Below are 23,332 nucleotides of genomic sequence, written 5' to 3'. Positions count from 1 at the left end.
GTTTACATGTGGCGGAGAGTCTCTAAGTACTATGTTGAGTATTGAATTGAAGCAACAAGGTATAAATCCTATATATTTATAGACCTATTTAGATACTCTGAATTTGGGGAAGTATTTTGTTTTCTGTTTTTTGATTTAGCTTTTGGGTTTTCTGAGTGTGACGAGCACCATCTGTAATAGCTAACCCCCCTGTATGGAGTGGTATAACCCGAAATACTTCTCCTGAAATCTTTTTGCTTAAATAATAAACCTTTGGTCACACAGTCACTCGTATGGCTATTTTTCTTTGATTTAAGGCAGTCATCACCAAGTAGTGTGTGTGCGCGCTCTAGAGTCAGTTTACCTGAGTACAAGTGCTGCTCTGAGAGAAATAGCTTCTGTAATCTGCGATGGTCATTCAGTTAGGACACATATCTGAAAACTTCCTGTCCTAAAAGTTTGAACTGTTCAATGTTGGAGTTTTGAAAGAGCAATCATGTGGGTTTTTTGTTTTTGCAGGTATGAATCTCCAGAAATAGCTTTAAATTGTGGAATAATGTTAAGAGAATGCATCAGACATGAACCACTTGCAAAAATCATTTTGTGGTCAGAACAGTTTTATGATTTCTTCAGATATGTCGAAATGTCAACATTTGACATAGCTTCAGATGCATTTGCCACATTCAAGGTAACGTAAAAACTGTAGAATTCTAAATATGCTTGAAAGATTAACAGGTGTGCTGGTTTTCTAAACATTCATTGCCCTTCTAAATCTACACGTGGCTGCCCTCTAGTGGGAAGAGAAAGATACATTTTATATGTGTTTGTGTGATACAGGTATGTGCAGTAAAGTCACAGCTTTAAAAGGGTGGAAAAGTTAGATTCTAAAGTCTGTCTAAAAGACAGAAGTCCTGTATGCTCAAAATTTTACTTTGCTGTTAAATTATGATTAAGTATGGCATACTGTACAGCATGTATAACAACCACCTTTTCTCCTGTGTTGAAACATTGTGTAGCAGTTTTTTTTGGTTAAGCACCAGATGAAGTAGTTGGCTTCTGTTCAGGGTTATGTTAATTTGGAATATACATGTCATGAAATATTAGGACCACATTCAGGACAGAGATACTCATACTGTGGACAGGCCCAAGGAAACAGTGGATTCACCTCTCCCATCTCCTGCCCACACTGGATCGTGTCTATTGCATGTAGTGTGTGGACACAATCACCTGCACTATTCAAATCATAGTGGATCCTCCCCGCTCCCCCGTCTCCCTTCCCCCCATTGGTGGGTATTTGTATAATTAAATACATACATGATGTGACAGCACTGTATAGGATGCAGATTCTTGTTTTGAGTTGCAAGGCTCTGTGCTGTTTACAGTATATGAATAAAGAAGGAATCTGTTTTTTTACAATGAGAGCAAGTCTTTATAGATTACTTTCCCTTATGTAAGTTGCCTAACTTTATCAGTAAATATTTAGAACTATTTTAATGTAAACCGGTATGTAGCATACTGACATGCAGACAACCATGCTCAGAAACCATGAACACTGTCACAATGAGAAGTGGCCACCTTTCTTAGGAGGGTCCAGTTTTATGATTATGAAGAGGCCACGAGATAATGAGCACACACTTTAGTGTCTGAGTGAAATAAGTCCCACCTCAGGATGAATAAATGCCCTAAAGATAGGATGAAACCTGGGGACCTGATCATTAGGGTTTTACATTGAATAAGAATCAGGTCATAGTGTGAGAGGCCCCCAGGGATTTATTGCCCAAACATCTTAAAGAGGGAATCAGAAGCCTCGGGTGAGGGCCCAGTTATTTGTATGTCAGTGTACAAAGCAAAACAAAATGAATTTGAGATTATAACATAGAGTGGTCGGTATAATGTCTTAGTTGTCACTGCAGGTGGTGGGCTAGGACTCATGCTTATAATGCATCGGTGGAAGGGTGTGCCCCATTCAGAAGCAGCAGACCCACCATGAAGGGAGGCGTAGCAGCACCTGTGTCAAGGAGAGATTCCCCTGTGTTGAAGGACAGCCAGGAACCCGAGGGTGGCAGCACTCTGGGCACATGAGGGTGAGGCAAGAGGACTGAGCAGCCACAGTGGTGTGGGAGAATGCAGCAAGACCCCTGACCCTGTGGAGGATGTGGATGACATGCTTCTGGCACAGATGGTAAAGGTGGCCCAGAGGTGAGAGAGAGACGCTGACTACATGCTAAAATGGCCTTTGCAGTGAGTCTTGTCTGGCCTTGCTGATAGTTTTCATTTCAGTTAGGGTTACTTCTTTTGATAATTCTCACCAAGGAGAAAATGGCAGTGATGGATCGCTATGGGTAAATCGGCCCTATTAGGTCATGGTGGCCAGAGAGGGGGACTGAGCAGCCAGGCAGGTCACCCCTAATTGATAAAGGGAAAGCTTCATAAAACAAGGTAGCGTCCTAAGGGTGAACTCTGGAAGAGAGAGCACTGGGGAGCTGGCCTGGACTGTGCATCTCAGGTGCTCGTGATTGCATGCAAAGGAAGGAGCTAGTAAAGAGGAGAGGCCCCCAGACAGAGGGTTCTCCAAGAAACAAAATTCACCAGAGTCTACACCAAGACAATACATGAAAGAGAGGACAGACCTCCCATCATAATCTCAGGGTGGCTAAACTACCAGACAGGTAGAAGTCACCCTCTTACTCCTCCCTGAAAGAAACTCCAGTCAGAGGAGGAAGAAAGACCAGCAGGAACAGTCTCCCAGCTGCACACCAGAGGTGCCAACAAGGAGGGACACAGAGCTGCAGCCCTCTCCTGCCTTGCTGCTAGTCTCTTCTTTGCAGAGAATATTTTTATAATGGAAAGGGAGAATAGATCTATGGTTAATGCCATACTTTGAGAATGTGACAAGAGCACCCTCCCAGAAAACGTGCTCTACACACAGAAATTTTCAAACACATGTGGTGGCTCATCCATAGCCTTGAAACGGGTGCTGAGTCTTAAAAGGAAATTAAAACTGATCTAGGACAGATGTCGTGGCTCATGCCTGTAATCCCAGCACTTTGGGAGGCCGAGGTGGGTGGATCACCTGAGGTCAGGAGTTCGAGACCAGCCTGCCCCACCCTGTCTCTACTAAAAAATACAAAAGCCAGTCATGGTGGCATGTGCCCATCCATAGTCCCAACTACTCAGGAGGCTGAGGCACAAGAATCCCTTGAACCTAGGAGGCAGAGGTTGCAGTGAGCCGAGATCATGCCATTGCACTCCAGCCTGGTGACAGAGTGAGACTCTGTTTCAAAAAAAAAAAAACAACAACTGCTCTAAATATGTCCAAAATTCAGATGGCCAAATATTTGTTAACTTTTTTTCTTTTTTTGAGGAATTAAGGAGATGGGGAGGGGCAATTAGAAGGCCAAAAATGTTTCCAGTGTTCTAGAATGAAAGAAGGTAGATTCCCCAGAAGGCTGATGGAACTTGCAGCTTGATACTATACCCGCATAAGCTTCTAGAAAGTATTTCTAAAGAGATGGTTTCTGAGCATTTTGGAAAGGAAACTGTACCCACACCCATCATGCATTCACTAAGAGGAGGTTCAGTCATTCTGATCTCATCAGTACTGGTGGATTGGGGGTTAAAAGCCTGCCTGGGTTCAAACCAGCTCTGCTGCTGATTTCAACTCAGTCTTTTCATCTGTTCAGATGCAGGTAATATGAGCATATCAGTTATTATGCCTTCGCACAGTATCTGTGCAGTAAACATTAGCTGTTAGAATTATTCCTTCATTATAAGGATATACTACATGTATACTTCTACAAATCTGTTTTCATGGAAACTGTAAAATAGCTGTGCTGGATGGAGTTTCAGTATAGTGATTCACAACGAGTTGTATGTCATATCCATACGCTATTGGCAAGTAAATTGCCGTCACCCTACAGAGGACCTTCTAGTGAATCTCCATGGGGCTTTCCCCACCCAGCACAGCTGAATGTTTTTATTAATGACTGAAATAAAGGGTGACAAGGCACCCTAAATGTATAGATGTTAGCTGTGAAGGGAAGGACAGCAGATAACAGAGGATCCTAAAACTTAGAAAGATCCAGAGAGACCAGAATATAGCAGGATGACATTAAATACAGATAACTGAGTTCTTCCACTTGAGGACCCAACTGTATAAAATGTGGGATGGAGGAAGCACACAATAATAATTAATACAAAATGAGATACCAAGTATAGTAATTACTAGAATGTAGATATTTTCATATCATACTTAACTCTAGGAAGGAAGTATTGTTATTACTGACTTTACAGGAAAGTGCAGCCTGGAAATGTTGATTGAAATCAGACAATAAATGAGGAAGTCAGACTTTGGACCCAGGCAGGCAGGCTGCCTCCCAGAGCCCACTTTGAGTAAACAATTTTGAATACCTCCAATACAATTAAGCAGTATGATAATGCGTTCCCCCGGAGCTCCATGTGACCGTGTAGTGTGTAGCCTAAGGAGCTTGATAGTCTCATTCCACTGTGAACTTATTAGGTAACAACATATAAATGTGTTCCATTCCAGGCGCTATACTTTAAGAGGCACATAGACAAATAGATGACTTTCAGAAGACAGTAGATGGTGAGAGGGACTCAAAACCCTGTCATTGGAGGAGTGGTTAAAGGAACTGGACTTACATAGCCTGGAGAAGAGAAGACTCGGTAGGGGCCTGCCATGAGATCACTACTTGTATTTGAAGCAAGGCCCATAGAAAATGGACTAGTATGTGTCTGTCAGCTCAGTGGTTCCTAGAAAGAACTTGGTGTTAGGTTTGACCGTAGCACAGGAAGAACTTTCTCACTATAAAAGTTCCAGAGGTGAACCACACAGCTGGAAGAATTTCTTGTCCTTAGACACAATCAAACATCAAGTAGGAAATAGGGTCAAATGGTTTGTCAAAGTGTGAAAATAAGCCCCCGGGTAAGCAGGATTTCTTCAGGGATTCAGGGCTGTCTTAGTCACGTGATGTTTTGGCCTAAACTCAAGCTTTTAGGAAGCTTTTAAATTCAGCCCACCCTAAAAGTTGGCTGCTCAGTCTTCTGGACTTGGGAAATGATTCCTAGTCTTTCTTCTGTTATATGAGGGCCTGGAATAGACTGGAATTCAGATAGATGGAAGATCAGGAATCCTTTTCTTCTTCCCTCTGCTGACTGACCGAGCAATTCTGCTGGTCTGGGTCACATGCACCCTAAACTTTGCAGGTCCACATGCCTTTTGCCCTTTATATTCTATTCTGTTGGTTTCCACACACACCCCATGCTCACCCCAGTTTGAGCTGTCTAAAGTTTTTGGCTGCAGTCACTAGGCTAAGGTTCCTTCTCATCTCAGCAGATAGAGGCACTGCCGACATCCTCATCTCCTCCTTTCCCCAGCTTAGTATTCATTCACCTTTTTCTCTCTGCTGGCTCTTAGCAGTTGCTCTTTTCCTGCTGGTGTTTTACCCCCCAACCCCACTCCAGGCTTTTGAATGACCCTTCTTAGCAAAGGGTTTTCATCCTGTTATGCCCTGGGTCCAGCTCCTCCTTGAGCAGACTCTTGAGTGCCCCATTCAGTCTCTCCCACCCAAAGGCCATTGAGATTTGATTTCTGGTTGGCAGCAGTTTCTTGAGTTTCCAGATGATAACACATAGAATCTCTCCTACATGGGAAGATTCTCAATGCCTGCTCTGTGCCAGGCACTTTTTCTTTTTCTTTTTTTTTTTTTTTTTTTTTGATACGGAGTTTTGCTCTTGTTGCCCAGGCTGGAGTACAATGGTGTTCAGCTCACTGCAGCCTCCATCTCCCGGGTTCAAGAGTTCTCCTGCCTCAGCCTCTGGAGTAGCTGGGATTATAGGCATGCGCTACCACGCCCAGCTAATTTTTTGTGTTTAGTAGAGACAGGGTTTCACCATGTTAGTCAGGCTGGTCTTGAACTCCTGACCTCAGGTGATGCACCCACTTCAGCAAGGCACTATTCTTTAGGTGTGGGGGATTCAGCAGTGAACATTAAGACAAACCTTGCCATTGTGGCACTTCCACAGCAGGACACCAGCCATAAACACACCACAACAGCATGTTAAATGGTGCTGTCCATACTTGATACATTCCCCTTCAGGTCCTCATGTTCCTCGCTCCTTTGCATCTGTGACCCCATGGACCAAGGTACCACGATAATAGAAATTCTCTAACCACTTTCCTCTTCTCCTTCCCCTGAGGGGAAACGTTGTAGCACTTCTTGCCAAACTCTTGAGGGTACTCAAAATAAACTCCAGGTTTTCTAATTTTGTCTGTTCAATCCTCCATGAGGATTTGGGAAAAATTGGGTAGGTCGTTCTGGGCATCCCTTTTACAATCAGGAAATACAACATATACCCTATCCAGCAGTTTGAACAACTGTCTTTGGGGTGGGGTTAGAAACCTTCACAAAAGCATACTTTGAAGATTGCTGAATGTGGCGTTTTTCCAAACATGTTCCCTGATTTTATTGGTTCATTCACTGATTTATTAAATATAAAGCTCTTACTATGCGCTGGGCACTACATAGGTGCTGGGGATTCAAAGGTTAATAAAAAGAGACCTGATCCTTGTATTTATGGAACTTACAGTGTAGTATAAGAGAGACTTGAATCAAATAATCCCACTAACCAGTGTAAAATCACAGCTGTGTCCAATGCTTTCGTGCTGGTGCCCAGTTAGGAGGAGTGGCGGTCCGAAGGGTGAGCAGGGAAAGCCTGTACAGAGGCCTTTTCAGGAAGGATGTTAACAGAAAGTAGGTGACAAAAGAGCTCCCTGTAGAGTCTGCGACCTGACATCGAGTGAGCTGTGGCACTTCCCTCGTTTGTTTGACCATGGGACATTTCTTAAAGCATTTCTCTGAACCAGTATTTCATGTCGGCATACTTCAGGAAACACCAGTTCTTGGTAACCTGGGCAACCTTCAAACATAAACAGGAAAGAAGACTAGGAAAGTTGGTTGGGAGAAAGGCGGTGATTGGCATTGTATTCCTTAGCAGTGGTACAAAGGACGTTGATCCATTAGTTTAGCAGCTGCTGGCCAGGCACTCCTGCTGTCACCTGTTCCCTTTCTCTTCCCACCCAGTGAGACCAAGGCTAGTCCATTGCTAACTTCCAGGTCCTTGAAGGCAGGGATCACATCTTTTTGTCTTTGAAGCCCTAGCACCTAGAACTTTACCTGGCACATAGTAAATATTTCTGAATGATTTATCCTTGGGAAAGTTATAGGGTGAGGCATGGGTTCTGTTTCATGGTAATACAAAATCAGACTGGAGGTCACACTCATTGTTAATTCTACGTTATCACACCAGCATTCTGCTTACCTAGAAGCTAATGTTCATAATATGATGGGGCTTTTAAAACACGTTCTACCTTTAAAAAAATCCTCATTCGCTATGAAACTGAATGTGATTGAATTTAGGAGGAAGAAAATAGAGCCTCTAATACTTATTCTAATAAAATTTCCTCTTTCTCTGCAGGAGCGCTAAGTGGGCGTGGAATTCTGTTTGACAATTTACCACTACTGTTAGCTTTGGTGTTGTTTTTGTTTTTGTTTTTAAATAACCAGCTCACTTGGGGAGAATTAACTTTAATTTCACTACAATTCCTTATTCTTTTCTTTTAGTTTATATTTCCATTGCCTTTATAATTTTTCCATCAATGAGCTATAGATCCATGACTCATCATAATCATTAAAATTGCAGTTTCAAATAATGAATGTATTTTGCTTTTATGGAATCAACATTTTTAATACAATTCATAAACAAATGTTAAGTATGGTGATTTTTTAACAACAGTTTTTATCAGGTAAAATGGTGTGAAATGTTTTAAGATTCTCTTTGAAAACTTGGAGAACAACTGTAAAAAAAATTTTTTTTTCTTTTTCTAGGATTTACTTACAAGACATAAATTGCTCAGTGCAGAATTTTTGGAACAACATTATGATAGAGTAAGTATATGAAATATTTTTAAATAACAAATTGTAACTTCTGTTACCAGAAATGAAAGCCTTAAATTAGGTTTTATACTAGAATATTTATTTTGTATATGTAATGTTTATAAATGGTGCTGTAGTTATTTCTCTACTAAAACAGCTTGTGGAATATTATTTGGTCAGAAGTAGATCTTTTTGATTGACATACTGCCCTTTGAAGCTTTTATTGCTTTAAAGAGGAAAATAGAGCATTTTGCTGCTAAAATGATAGTAAAGATAGTAGGAAAATTATCTGACTTTTTAACTTTTCCTTCCTTTTCCATCAGTTGCCCCACATTTCTGCTGCATACAAATAGAAAGAAAGGGAGGCAGCAGCTGACAGGATGAGAGCAGCCCTGGCCAGAGGGGATGGGAGCCCGGCTCTGCTCCTGCTCTACTGCTAACTCCTTTGTGGCCATGGCCAAGGCAGTTAACCGCTTGGGGACTTAGAAGTCCGTCCTTACTGTAAAATGAGGACATTGGACTAGCCTGTCAGTAAGGTCCCTTCCAGCACTGAGTCAATGTCAGATGTTCCTGGTAATAGTGTCCCCCAGAGATTTGTAAATGATTCCCAGAGTGCTTAATTACTTGATTTCCCTAGACCCGCACAGCCGCCTCTAGGGCTGCCACGTGAAACGATCTCTTCCACCACTGCCAGTTCTGCAGCCTCAGGAGGATCTTCCACGATACCCACAAACACACTGTTGTAATGCAGTTTAACTACACATCCTCGAAGATTCTGATAGGTACCCTTAGAGAAGTTAGAAGAATGACAATCCACTTAAAATTCCTATCTATCCTGCAAGATTTGGTTTAGATTTTAATTTTCCCACTACTTATTTAAATTTTTGAAATCCTAAGTATTATGAATACTTCATTATTCACTTTGCTGTTCAAATACATTATGAGATTCTTAGAGGCAAAAATATATGCTTCCTCATTCTTTTGTGTTCTTTTTTTCCTGTCTGTTCCCCCTGCCCTCCACTCCCAGTAAGATCATAACACAACACTGAGCACCTAAGTCCCTCAGAAGTAGCCTCATAAATGACTTACAAATTGCTGGTCTTTTATTTCAGCTCATGTATATTTGGATATGGGTGTGTTTCTTCTTGTATGTTCATTGCTTTAAAATGGGAGCCTTGTCATCATCAGGGCCTTTTTACAGTAGATAGAAGCATGGACTTGAGCCTTCGATTGCCTGGAGTCTGGCTGCAAGTCCCATCCCTGCCTTGGACTAGGAAGACTTCAGCCACTGCCTTCATATACCCTCTGTGCCTTCAGGGTCTTCCACACTGGACAAGGCTCTTCATAATACCTGCCTACCGGGGTCATCATGAGGATCAGAATGTTTATGTGATGAACATGGCACAGTGCCAGAACACAGAAAGCATTTAATAAATGTTAGCTTATTTATCATCACCACAAAGATTTTTTAACATACCAGTAATTTAAGGCCTACCAGAGTCACAGACTAGCTAATTTCCAAGACATTTGCTACAGTGAAATCTGTTTACTCTTCAGTAAAATAACTTCCTGTATGTTATTAGTAGATGACATCAGTTAACAGGATTTTAGAAAAATGTATGTGAGGCAACTAATAAATATATGGAAAGCAGTCAGATCTTACAGAGGGAGAAGCAGTGAGGGGTGTGGGTAATTTACAGCCACAGGTGAGATTATTGCACCAAAATGCATGCTCTAAATTCTGGTACACTTTGGCTCTGAGCTTTCTAATAACCAAAGCATAGAAAGAAAGAAAAGCAGTTAAAAGATGACAGTATTTGTAGAGTAAAATATATGCTGGCTGCCCAAAAGGAAAGTAGCCTTTCCTAACACTGGAACCTGAAACCAATTTCTCCCCTTGGCATTCCTAAAGGAGAGTCAAGTTACAGTGTCATGTAGTGGACAGTCATTGCCATGGCTCTGCAGTAAATAAAATGCCCAGTTCCGATGCAGTTCCCTGAAAGCAGTCTTTGAGGAACCCAGAAGTGCGCGGGAGGGCAGGGATCTAGGTTCGTTACTTATCCTTTGTCCTAATTCAGAGAAAAAATCTAACGTAACCGGAAGGAAACAGGGACTACATACATACTCTTCAGGCAGTTCTCCATGAAAAACTTCTTGCAACCAAGCTTGTTCAAAGAATTATGCAGCAGGAAATCTTAACTTGCATTTTCTATCAAGAACTTGAGGTGTATATATTTTGTTACTGAAAAAGCAGGTCCAGTTGTTTTGATCTTCAGTTTGATGATCATTTGAGAAGGTAGACTTAACAGCTGTTTCTGAAAAGAGAGAAATCTAACTGAAATACTTACTAAATAGATGGCCAACTATTACAGACTGCCGAGAAGTAGGCAAAAGAAATCATGTATAATTCTGTGTTAGCTCTAAACCAATAAAGCAGATATTCGAGGCTTTGTGGTCTCTGTTAACTCTCCTGTCTGTTGTTCTGTGAAAGCAGCGGTAAATAATACATAAACATATCAGTGAATTCATGTTCAGTAAACAAATGAGCATGGATGTGTTGCAGAAAAACTTTCTACAAACAGGCAGCAGGTCGTAGTTTGCCATCCCCTGCTCTAGACCACAGATGAATGGCTAATGAGGACCCATCATAAATCCTGGACACACATAGTTTTCCCACAGACAGATGACAAAGCTGGCATTCCCTGGCACTCACTCGCCATGACCAGAGGAAAGTCTCAGGAAAGCACCAAGATGCAGCAGTCATCCTAGTGCTGCAGACTTTTAGAATGTCTTAAACCTATCTGTGGTTTACAGACAGACAAAAAATAAAATCGTAAGGCCAACTGACCTTATCTACTAGGTTTTTGAAGGATAGCCTTGGCCCCGAGTGCCCATCATTTCAGTTTTCTAACTCTCTGCTTTATTGGGCTTCTAGCCCTCACCATTCCAGCAATGCCACTCTTGCCAGTGACCACTGTTTTGAAGATTCAGTGGACCTGTCAGTTCTTCAGTCTGTGGCATTTGTTCTCTCCGGGGCTTCATTCGTGCTCTGCCCTTCCTTTTTTATCCCCCAGAAATCTCCGTTCTCCCCTCCATTTCTGAGTGAAATTCTTCCCATCCGTCAGATCTGAGCCTAAGCTCCACCTTCTGTGGGCCATCTGCCTGGTTAACATAGTGCTGAATTTCTCCTCTCTAAATTTCTATTCTAAATTATTTTCTCTGTTTGTCTGATACATTGAAAGAGCAGGTAACTTTCCTCTTTGTGGTTGTGCTTTGAGCAAATTGAGTTCTTCTTTATAAAAAATATGAATTTTTCAATCTAACACCAAGATACGAGAGCAGACTCAACAAGCAGAAGCGTGGGGTCAGGGAGTCAGGCTTCGTGCATATGGCGTTTGGGGTGACAGCCCTGGATTTAAGCTCTCTCTATGGGCCTGGCTGGAACTGGGGCAGCTCAGTCCCAGGAGCCCTATTCATGGAGGGGATTGGTGGCATCACCTGAGGGTCTCAGAGCAATCACATCAGAGGAAGACATGAAACAGAATGGCAGGGGAGCTAGGGAAGCCGTCGGCCTTCATGGTATGAGAATTGTGTCCTTAAGCTGATTTACAATGTTACCTACCAGTCTTTGTTTTTCCTTGCAATAATCCTGATACATTTTTTCTTATCTCTCAGTTTTTCAGTGAATATGAGAAGTTACTTCATTCAGAAAATTATGTGACAAAAAGACAGTCACTCAAGGTAAGACAGACCATTTCATATAGCTTATTTTTCTGCACTTTGTGTTTGAAATTTGGATTTGGGGAAAGGGAGATGTCCTGGATGGGTTGTAGACCTTTGGGAGAAATAAATACCCTTGCCCACGGTTAGGATTTTTCAGAAACGAATGGAGTTGGACAGTGATCCATGCGGGCACTTTTCCTGCCTCCTTGTAAGGTAGAGATACGCAAAGGGAATGAACAGGAGTTTGAAGAAGACTTCTGTCTCCTAGCGATGCATTATTTGAGATTCTGAGCCATTGTCCTGTCAACTAGATGAAGGCACTGCAGGTGCTGTGCTCCTGGGCAGCACAGGCAGGTGTGTGAGGGTGGGAGAGGCGGTGTGCGTGTGAGGCTATGGACCGTAGACAGGCTTGGCTGCTTTGTATCAGATGTTCAATTTAAGATGTAAACTCTAGAACAAGGCAAACTACAACCCATGGGCTAAATCCAGCCAACTACCTATTTCGTAAGTGAAATTTTACTGGAGTAAAGACGTGCTCATTTATTTACCTATTGTCTGTGGCTATTTTGAGCTCCAGCAGCAGAATTAAAGAGATGCCCCAGAGACCCTGTGTCCTGCAAATCTAAAATATTTACCGTTTGGCCCTTGATAGTTTGCTGACCCTGCTGCAGAAAATTCTTAAAGCAGTTGATAAATGCATACCCTCCATTCTGTCAGTAAACAGTCCTGACAGCAGGTATAGATAAAAGGGGAAGTCATAATTTCATTCAGTTTTTTGCCAGGTCCATTTAAAATTTGACTCTGCCCACAGTTCTTCCCCTCATAGGTGTCTGGACCAATAGACCAAGACTCCATCCCCTCATCCCCTTCCTACCGTGGGGAAATCTCCCTTGAAGACCTTGTCTTTCTGTGGAAAGACTAAAGGACACCAGGAGCATCTGGAACACTGTGTCCTTTGATAGGAACGCTCCACCATCCACATTTTCAATCAGTCCTTTCTTTTGGACCAGAATATTCCTTCTTTCCGATAAGGCTGTAATTCCTGCAGCAGGGGATCCGTGACAGCCACAGCTGGGGCATGGGCACAGTCCAGCCAGGCCCCGTGCTCTCCATTCATTGCTGTTGCTTGGGCCCAGCCTCCCAACCATCCTCTTCGTCTAGTGTTGGGGATCCCTAAAGATTTTTTCCTGCCTCCCCTGGCTAGAGGATCATCTGCTGTCCTTTCATCTTTGGGGGTTGGATAGAACTTCTGGCAGCTGTGGGCGGAGTTTCTCCTCCCTGGACATCTGTGTGATAGAGCGGAGGTTCCTGGGGTCTCTCCTGCTCTGTGATCCTCAAACAGCTGAGGTGTACTACTCTTGCCAGTGGTTACACGAATGCACACAGTTCACTGGAGTCAGTATCTTCTACGGCCACAAAGGCCAGGCAGGATAGTCTAGGATAGTAGCTTCTAGGGCCATTATAGAAGGAAGTGAGGGGGGTTACTGGCAACTTTGACCAAATGTTGGATTCTTGGGCTGTTTGGATAAGGAGAAAGGCCTTCAAGACCCTTCTGCCATTCAGAGTTACCAACATGAAAAGAAAGGCTGAGACCACAATTTGCAAGCCCTTAGGAGTGGATATAAAGCAAGTCGCTGGCTCCTGCAGTTCATGTTAGTGGTGGGCCTGTGAGTGCCTCGTGAGCACGCGGAGTGGCTTCCACACCACTAGTACTTTAAAGATGGATTTTAATTTGCACTCTCTTTTTTGTAGCCACATTGGCATTTATTTATTCCCACATTTGTTTTGCCAGAAAATTTATATTTCCTGTGCAAGACTTCAAGTTTTTTAGTAAAGGATTACATGTTTGGGCTGAGCACGGTGGCTCACACCTGTAATCCTAGCACTTTGGGAGGCCAAGGCAGGTGGATCACCTGAGGTCAGGAGTTCGAGACCAACCTGGCCAACATGGTGAAACCCTGTCTCTACTAAAAATATCCCCAAAAATTAATTAGCAAGGTGTGGTGGCACAAGCCTGTAGTCCTAACTACTTGGGAGGCTGAGGCATGAGAATTGCTTGAGCCTGGGAGGTGGAGGTTGCAGTGAGCCAGGATTGTGCTACTGCACGGTAGCCTGGGCGACAAGAGTGAAACTGTCTCAAAAAATTAAAAAAGAATTATGTGTTTAAAGCCATCTTCCTTCAGATAACTGAAATGATCCATTTTCAGATTTTCTTTGGTTTCTGTGATAGAAAAAGAATACCATGAAAGCTATAAGTCACATGATACTAACTTTCGAGTCTTCCTAAGAGTAGATACTTGCTGCTTCTCACCGTAAGAATAGATTTTGTGATTCACGTTGATATGAAGTCTGTCTAAGCTTTTGAGTTCTTCCTATGAGTTCCTTATAAAGCCTAGGTAAAATAGATTTGTTTTCTTGCACATCAGCTTATTTTTTATTTATTATGATGACCAGTTACTTGCCCAGAGATCAGTTGTCTGGAGACTTCAGCTATCTAGAACATAGCCAGAAACCCCGACGGGAAGCAACAAAAGCAGTAAAGCAAAGACACCGCGGCGCTGTCCGCACCTTTTCTTCCCTTAGCCCTCACAAGTGGGGAGCCAGGACTGGAACCCAGGCATTCTGGCACCGGGGACCAAGCTCTCCACTGCTCTGCCTCTGCCCGCAAGGGCCGCAGCTTGGCACCTGCCCCACTGCCTGCAACCTGAAGAAGTGACTGCTGGTTTTAGGAAGAGGAAAATCTAGAGTGTGCCATAACAGGTTAAAAGCTAGGAGTTGATACGGTATAACCAGCTCTCCAGAAATTAGTAAACCCTGAAGTACACAGATGTTTTTTAGCATAATTGGCATCATTAGTGATGATGAGGGGTCAGTAAGAAACACTGGATTGTCTTCAGGATACTTGAGGAGGAGCAGAAAAATACTCACTGGTGTAAATCTTTCTGAATTAGCTGTAATAAAAATTGAATCTGCGGCATGTGCAGCGTACACATACAGAAAACTTCAGACAGAAAACCCTTTATCCTGGGAAGTCCTGCTAAATAAAATTTAAAAATTGTTTTAAATTAAGCTAAAGTTTATGGTTAGTTAACAGGAATAATTGATAACTTTGCTTTTGACCATTTTCTTGAATAGTTTCTTTTTAGTGAGCCAGCACAGATGCATGCATAGGTAGTAGGCTGTGACGGTCTCCCACCCTGGGCCGAAGGGGCGTCTGGAACATCCCCTGCAGAAAGCAGTGTCAGGCCTGCCCTAGATGTCATCTCCTCGAGGAAAGGTGGCAGAGAGTGGGTCCTTGATAGCTTTTGGGTCATAATTCAGTTCGGTTCTTCAGGCTTTTGAGTGCCTGCTAATATTCTATACTTAATGATGATTATAAATTACATTGGTTTTTTTGAACTTTGATTTTTCTTTAAATCTTAATGACAGTGTAAGAGTAATTGTTTAAATGTCTTTTCAGCTTCTCGGTGAACTACTACTAGACAGACACAACTTCACAATTATGACAAAATACATCAGTAAACCTGAGAACCTCAAGTTAATGATGAACCTGCTGCGAGACAAAAGTCGCAACATCCAGTTTGAGGCCTTTCACGTTTTTAAGGTAGAGTAGTAAAGCCATCAGTGACGCTTTCCACTCAAATTGTTCATCTTCCATTTACAAATAACTGAAATTGTGAGCCTCATTTTGGTAATCCAGGTGACATAATTAAGTTCAGTCACTTTTCATATTTGTGTGCTATGACTTCAACAGAAAGGTAGACCTGGAAACAGAGGTTACTATTTGGATTTAGGAACAAGAAAGTTTACAGAGCAGTGTCACTTATCTTTGGCGTAGAAGATTATTAACTGTAAAACAAAAGCATTTATTCATGCTTTCTATAGAGGTTTCATTCTTTTTTTTTTTTTGAGACGGAGTTTCACTCTTGTTACCCAGGCTGGAGTGCAATGGCGCGATCTCGGCTCACCGCAACCTCTGCCTCCTGGGTTCAGGCAATTCTCCTGCCTCAGCCTCCTGAGTAGCTGGGATTACAGGCACGCGCCACTATGCCCAGCTAATTTTTTGTATTTTTAGTAGAGACGGGGTTTCACCATGTTGACCAGGATGGTCTCGATTTCTTGACCTCGTGATCCACCCGCCTCGGACTCCCAAAGTGCTGGGATTACAGGCGTGAGCCACCGCGACTGTCCTGAGGTTTCATTCTTAAAATCCAGTCTGACCTCTTGTGCTGAGAAGTAATTTCTGCCCATTTTATTCTAACATCAAAGTCTGTATTTAATACTAGACACTGTGTTTCAGGGCTGGCAGAGTGAGTTTATCAGCCGTTGTGTTAAAACATGTAATTATTATGATTTTTTTCTCCAAATTGTAAAATAAGGCTTAAAGCAAAACCTGATTACCCCGACTTCACCACCAGCCCCAGAGAGCATAGACGCGTGCTTTTCTGTGCTGTGGCCGCAGCTCACGTGTGTCTCTACATTTTGTTCTTTCTTTGTGCCTGATGTGCATTTCTCTCCATGCAGGTGTTTGTAGCCAATCCTAACAAGACACAGCCCATCCTAGACATCCTCCTCAAGAACCAGACCAAACTCATAGAGTTCCTCAGCAAGTTTCAGAATGACAGGACGGAGGATGAGCAGTTTAATGATGAGAAGACCTATTTAGTTAAACAGATCAGGGATTTGAAGAGACCAGCTCAGCAAGAAGCTTAATCTCCAATAAACATCTATATTAAATCCAAATTCAGCGTTTGCTGTTAGCTATTGAGCATCAGGCACTCTTATTGATTCATGAGGAACATTACTGCTAATCTACTGTTAAGTGAACGGTTTTTCATTTTACCCTTTTGTTTTTCAGTCCAGGTTGGAGATCGTAGCTGCTGCTGCTTGCACACTAGGGCACATGTGGGCTTTCTCTTGATCTTTGTGTCATTTCAGAATTCAAAGACTCCGTGTGCTGCGGGAGTTCTGAACATGGCTGGGTTCATGAAGGCAAATGTATGGATGAGAGTGTGGTTTAGGGAAGAGGGCATTGATACGATCAGATTAGACCTATGTGTTTGCACCCATCTTTGCTGGTGATCTGAGTGCAGTGTGGCATGCGCACACCTGGCATCCCTGCGTCAGATCGCGCGCCTTCGCTGAAGGAAGATCACGCAGAGCTTTATCTGAAATCAGAGGGGAACTGTATCCAAAAATGGGAGTTTCGGGGCAGATAAAGTTGACATGCAAATAAATTGATACTGAAACTTAGCAACTTCTTAAAAGTGTGAAGAAGCCTCATAAGGTCATAAGGAAAATGTATATATGCTTTTCACAGCTTTCTAGAATTTTTTGACATTTGATTTTCTTGAGACTTGTAAACCTGGATATGTTGAAGAGTATTTGTTAATTTTACTTTTTGAAGATGTTTTAAAACAGTAGAGCTAGCAATGACACCTTGCATTTCATTTCAACACTGCTTACAGGTTTCTTTTGTATATAATTATTAGAATGCTCATTTCTTTTAAATGGTTTAATTTGTACAGCAGAGGAATGTTATTGTAGTAGTATGTAACTATTACCTAATACTGAGTTTTTGCAAAAAACAATGAATGCTCATATGTAATTGAAATACTTCAGATCACATGAAAATGCTGATTTAACATTTAAGTATCACAGCATTAAAAGAAAAAAAAAGTAAACCAATCCTTTGTATTCAGTTACCTAATGGGGTGCCATCAATAAGCCTAGATCCAGCCCTGGAGCTCAGTCAGCCACACCTTCCTGCATCCTATTGGCCTTATTCATTTGAAGTGAGTTAACGAATCCGCCAGATCTGTGAATGATAGAGATTACGCTAAGTTAATGCTGATTCTTTGTGTGTGTGTGTGGGAAACCTCTGTAGAGCACCTTTTCTTTCTTAGACTAAGTAACCCAGTACAGTAGTTGTGAAACTGAATAACGAAAACTTCGGCTTCTCTTAGAAAAAGAAGAGTTCCTAGTCATAGGTGTCCTATGGGGAAATTTATTTTTTTTAATGTCCTGTTCCTTAATGCTGCAAATTATCAGTATTTATAAAGTAACTGATTTTGCACCACTTTTTTGTTACTGTGACCACGGCAGAACAATGTCTTCTAGACTCTATCTATGTCAAGTTATTAGAATGGTATCTGTTCATTTTAGTGATACGAAGATCACAACTAACAACTTACAAATCAGAGTTTGCCAGTTCAAATTTAGCATGGCTGCAGCTGATTAAGAAATTGATATGATTATTCTTTGCTAGCCTCTCTAACTAATGGAATTATACATCGGCCAGTAAAACAGGCCTCCCAGTTGCTGTTTCAGCAGGTTTTTAAACCTTCGAGGAACACCAGCTAGGAAGATAGTTCCAGAACATAGAGGTATATTTTATTTTTATTAAAACGGCAGTCTGTATCCTAATTGGCTCTTCCTGAGACTGTCTGTACCAGAATCTGTGTGAATTAATTCATGTTTTTCTAGGGAAAGTAGGAAAGGCAATCTAGTCTCCTTGAAAAGAAACTCTTGGATGTTTAGGAAGGCAGACTTGGCGGTGATGTGGCGTCCTGGCTATTGTGGTGTCGTGCTGTGTGTATGGAGTTAGTGTAAAAACATGGATTACACCAAGTGGAAGAAATGTCTCCCTGCCAAGCTCATTCTTAGAACCTAAACAGTAAAACAGCTTCCACTTTGGCAGTGATGTCGTGGCCTCGGTGGAAGACAGTAGGGGAGGGGTGCAGCGTGGCAGAGGCATTCATGTGTTACTCTCGCATTGGAATCTGAAGGTTGTAGACTTCCTGGGTTTTGTTTTTAAGCAAAACAATGTGAAAACATTTAAGGATGAAATGTTGCATTTGAAGTTATGATCGTTTAATATATTCATATTACCAAGACTATGATACTGGAAGTAGTTTCTTTTTGTGTTATAAAGGTTTAATTTTACCTAAGGCAGTGACTTAATGTGATTTTTAACCCTTAAAAAAGTGGAGATGTATACATTTGTTAACAATGCCATGAAAGCATTTTCTTTCTCCTGAGGAAAAGTGAATTTCTTATCAGAATATCTGGCTGGCCCTGTAATTTAAATTAAAATAAAATTTTGGAGAAACAGCATTGTCTGTCTTTATGATGTATTATAGACAGTTGTGTTTGTGTTACTGTGAACAGCTGCATCAGGAGGCACACAAGCACGAATTTTGTCACCAGCTGAAAGCAGAGAGACAGTTAACACCCATTCTTGTCCACCTGTCCTACTCAGGGCTTCATTTGACCCTCCCCCTGCCCATGTTTTCCTTGCCTTTCCTAAGTAAAATTAAATGGCACCGTTTCTTAGACCTTACGTTGGAGGAGCAGCTCCTCGGTCTTTGGTTCTGTGCTTCTTTGTTGTCAACACTGCAAGGCTGAACTAGGGCTCTCAGCCCGGAGTACTTACAGGTTACTAGAGTGAAATGATCGTGAAGGCGAGAGGACCATGGAAGCAGGAACAAGAACTCTGCCGCCATAAAGAACGTCCCTCATCTGTCTTCCAGGGTGCCTTGTAATCCTTAATTACGGCTTTATTTTAACCCATCAGTAAATGAAGTCTTTATTCTCTGGAATGAAGGCATGGGACGCGCTCTTGCCAAAAACACTTCATCCGGGTAACAAGGTCCTATTTGTTATTTCTGCCAAGTAGTTCAATCTCCTTGTATGCTGTAGTTCCCCGAAGGCGACAAAGGCCCATTAAGTCATAACTTGTGACTTTGCCACTTCCTAGGCTCTCCAGGCTGAGGACTGGATTCACGCTTCAGCTCAAATTCCGCTTCCTACACAATTACCAATCAAATGCCCTCCTCCCCTTGCCAAGAAAGCCCCAGAACATTGCACTTGAGGCAGCTCAGGAGTAGTGCGATTCCCACCCAGCCTTCCCAGTCAGGATCCAACAAGGTCCCCCAACCCCCACAGTCAGGGAAGTGCTCTGAGGCCGCAGTCAGTGCCCAATACCACATTCATTCTGGAGGCTAGAGCCACTCGAGGTCATGAGAAAGCCAACCCGCGGATATGCCAAAGTCCTTTAGAGGGCAGCCAGGACGCACCAACCTTCAGGTGCTCCTGGATGTGTCAGGAGAGTTCTCCCGGACCATTGTTGTGTCCTCACCACATTTCTCAGGGCCAAATGCTCACTGACCATCTGATTTCCAGAAGACATGCAGGACAGGGTAAGATTCTCCTCACTCAGCAATCTCAGTCCTGCTGGCTCCCGAAAACCAAGTCTGCAGAAAACCTCAGGAACAGTCTGAACATATCCCACTGGAGCTTTTCATTACGAAACCATCAGCTTCTACCTGCTAACATTCTGCTTACTGTCAGCCAGCACACCTGCCACCAAGCACTTAAGACCCAGGAAGTGCCTAATAAGGACCATAAGCTTTCAAGCCTCCAGGAACTCTGCCACTGGCATTCACGCTGAGTGAAGAGGATGGTGGTGGTTGCACAAGGCTGGCTGTCGCTGTCACGCTGTGTGTGCCCTTCCTGTCCTCTAAAGCCTTGCTCGTGTCTGCGAGAACTGGCAGCCAAGTGCCTGTCCCCACCCTGGCTGGAAGGTGGGGCATGTGTCACCTGAGGGGACGTTCCCCAGGAGCTAAGTCTCCAAGGATGGTGACCCCCTGGTTTCTATGCAGGAGACTTCATCCTCTGCAGTTTGTTAAACTTGTTTTTTTCTAGGTAGCACTTCAGTGGTAAGACCCCAGAGATTTCAGGAAAAGATTGACATTTTTTCAACATTCTGCACAAGATTGACAGGTTTTACAGATGAGCTTTAGCTCCTAAAAGCCCCTTTCCCTTGGTAATAATTTATTATCACCTAAATCTTGGTATTCCATGGCACAGCGTGGTCTGGCTCTATGTTTTGGTAGCTGAGTCTTCTGTCTCGTTGAGATGCAAAGGCGGGAAGAGCCGCAAGTCATCTGGGAAGGCTTCTGCCCAGAGGAAGTTTCCAGGCAAGATTGCACTCCGCGGCTCCCTCTTTCTTTCCCATGGGCTGTGGCTTGAAGACCTGAAGTCCCCTTCAGCCCAAACCAGTCCCAGGGAGCAAAGACCCCGCTCCAGAAACTGCTCACACACATTCATGGGGACCTTTGCATATATCCCCGTCATGTTAAAGTCCTCGCCTGTGTGGAGAAAAAGGAAGTGAGAGTCCCACCGCACCAAGCCCCCTCCTAACCTCAGGGGCACCTTCTCATGCTTAGCTGAATCTTTCCCCCCAACCAAACGGAGTTTCACTCTTGTTGCCCAGGCTGGAATACAATGGCACCATCTCGGCTCACTGCATTCTCTGCTTCCCGGGTTCAAGTGATTCCCCTGCCTCAGCCTCCCAAGTAGCTGGGATTACAGGTGTGCGCCCCATGCCCAGCTAATTTTGTAATTTGTAGTAGAGACGGGGTTTCTCCATGTTGGTCAGGCAGCTGGTCTCAAACTCCTGACCTCAGGTGATCTGCCTACCTCACCCTCGAAAATGCTGGGATTACAGGCATGAGCCACCGCATCCGGCCCTCCCTTAGCTGAATCTATGTGGTCCTGGGCTCTCCCTAAGTTTTCTGGGATCTCGCTCCTTGAAGATCCAGGGCATGAGGTAGGGTCGGGTGCCAACCTGTGTCATCTGAACCCTGTCAGTCCCCACACCCTGTCCTTGACACCCACTTCTGCTAATTGTGAACACCTGTGACTCTGCCTCAGCACTCCCCTCTGGCCCCAAATGCAGGAATGACTGTCCCCAGAATCAGCCCTCAGCTGATGAAGATAATGATGGCTGGTGGGTAAATACCCCAGTGTCCTTGGCCCTCAGCTGGGAGAGCTGCACTCCCACCTTCCAGAGCCCACAGCAGGGCTGAGCTCCGACACCCACTGCATTAACCAGCTTGCTAGAAACCTTTTGTGAGATTCTTTCCATCCCTGGCTCACATCCCACTCTGTCGTGTCTTCTGGGATCAAGTCCCAAATAACCAACATTGGAACCCTTGTCTGAGGGTGTGCTTCTGGGGTAACCCAAACTAAGACATGCTCATTTTGTTTCTTCTAACTCACAGCCATGCCCATGGTCAGCCAGGTGACAGGCCTCTCTCCTGGAAAAGGAGGCCAGTGGGGCAGCTAACAGTGCTGCCTACCCTTCCGGAAGCATCCTTTCTGTCTCTTTTGCCTCAACATTTAAGAGATGCTGGCCCCCAAGTATACATCAAAGCCTGACACCAGGTACGGAGAAGCCCAGCTCAGCAGAGCCGCTGTTGACCACAGCTTCTGCTGCCCAAATCTCATCTTAAATTGTAGCTCCGGCCGGGCGTGGTGGCTCACGCCTGTAATCCCAGCACTTTGGGAGGCCGAGGCGGGTGGATCACGAGGTCAAGAGATCGAGACCATCCTGGTCAACATGGTGAAACCCCATCTCTACTAAAAATACAAAAAATTAGCTGGGCATGGTGGCGTGTGCCTGTAATCCCAGCTACTCAGGAGGCTGAGGCAGGAGAATTGCCTGAACCCAGGAGGCGGAGGTTGCGGTGAGCCGAGATCGCACCATTGCACTCCAGCCTGGGTAATAAGAGTGAAACTCCATCTCAAAAAAAAAAAAAAAAAAAAAAAAAAAAAAAAAAAAGTGTAGCTCCCATAATTCCCTGTGTTCTGAAACCCCAGACACAGGCTCTCTGTCCCCCAGTCAGCCAATGCCTCCTGACTCTTACCTTTCAAAAGCAGCTGGATAGGACAAACTATCTGCAACCAAACAGTTCTTCATGGCCATCAAACATGCTAACAAAACTGGAAAACTCCAGATTTTCTCATGTTCTGCCCTCTTTTAAAAAGATTTTTGAAAGGTATACTCTAGCCCAACAAAATGATTGCACAACTGGGAACTGGAGCCAGAATTTAGGAAACGTCCTGGTTGAGACAAGAATTGGGATGGGGACAGTGGAGAGAGGGCTAGGGTCCATGTGGAGGCAGAGCTAACCCAGGTGCTGTTGTAGCTCAAAGATGCCGAAAGGGGCTCCTCTGCCTTGCGAGTCCCCATGAGCTCTCTCTGCAGTCAACTTGCTTTCATTTTTTAAAAACGTCCACTGGGTGGCAGTAGAGCTCCTTGTTTTTAGCAGGTGCTGAGCGGGAGGAAATGGAGTATTCTTAGGGCAAACCTGGGCAACAACAGAGACCCTGGGATGTCATGACCCAACTGCCCTGAGCTTCCTGGACACCGTTTTGAGCAAAAAGTCAGGGATAGTCTAAGGGGGCTGTAAAAAGAATGACAGAGGGCGGGACAGATGCATGAGAGTAACGTGAAAGGTAGAATTTAGGTGGTAGGTACCTGGTTGCTTTGTTTGCTAATGAACTTAGAGAGATCTCATATACTCTGCACCCCATCCTCCCTGTTATTAGCATCTCACATGACTGTGGTATGTTTGCTAAAATTAAGAAACCACTATGGATACACTATTATTAAGTGACGTCCATACTTTATTCCGAGTTCCTTATATCCCCGATGTTCTTTTCCTGTTCCCAGATTCCATCCAGGACCCTATGTTCTATTTAGTGGAGAGTTTCTCAGACTTTGGTTTTTGCTGACGTTTTGAAAAGTACTGGTCAGTTGTTTGTGGAATCTCCCTCAACTGGCATTTGTCTGCTGTTTTTCTTTTGAGTAGGATGAGAGTATGGGG

The 23,332-nt window shown here is 43.5% G+C and overlaps 1 protein-coding gene across 1 annotated transcript in view; it reads left to right on the top strand.

Moving 5' to 3' along the window:
• The window catches only part of CAB39 (calcium binding protein 39), a 103,398-nt gene extending 84,625 nt beyond the window's left edge, over nucleotides 1–18,773 (top strand). The window contains exons 5-9 of the mRNA XM_021676868.2: nucleotides 499–667; nucleotides 7,887–7,946; nucleotides 11,610–11,675; nucleotides 15,118–15,261; nucleotides 16,182–18,773. Of these exons, the coding sequence (XP_021532543.1) occupies nucleotides 499–667; nucleotides 7,887–7,946; nucleotides 11,610–11,675; nucleotides 15,118–15,261; nucleotides 16,182–16,370 (628 nt within the window). The 3' untranslated portion in view covers nucleotides 16,371–18,773. The remainder of the gene's footprint in view (nucleotides 1–498; nucleotides 668–7,886; nucleotides 7,947–11,609; nucleotides 11,676–15,117; nucleotides 15,262–16,181) is intronic.
• The last annotated feature ends 4,559 nt before the right edge of the window (nucleotides 18,774–23,332 follow it).

This window comes from Aotus nancymaae, unplaced genomic scaffold, assembly GCF_030222135.1.
Source record: "Aotus nancymaae isolate 86718 unplaced genomic scaffold, 86718_ANA_hifiasm-v0.15.2.pri h1tg000008l, whole genome shotgun sequence".
NCBI classification, from domain to species: domain Eukaryota; kingdom Metazoa; phylum Chordata; class Mammalia; order Primates; family Aotidae; genus Aotus; species Aotus nancymaae.
This window is presented reverse-complemented; position numbering and strand designations above follow the sequence as displayed.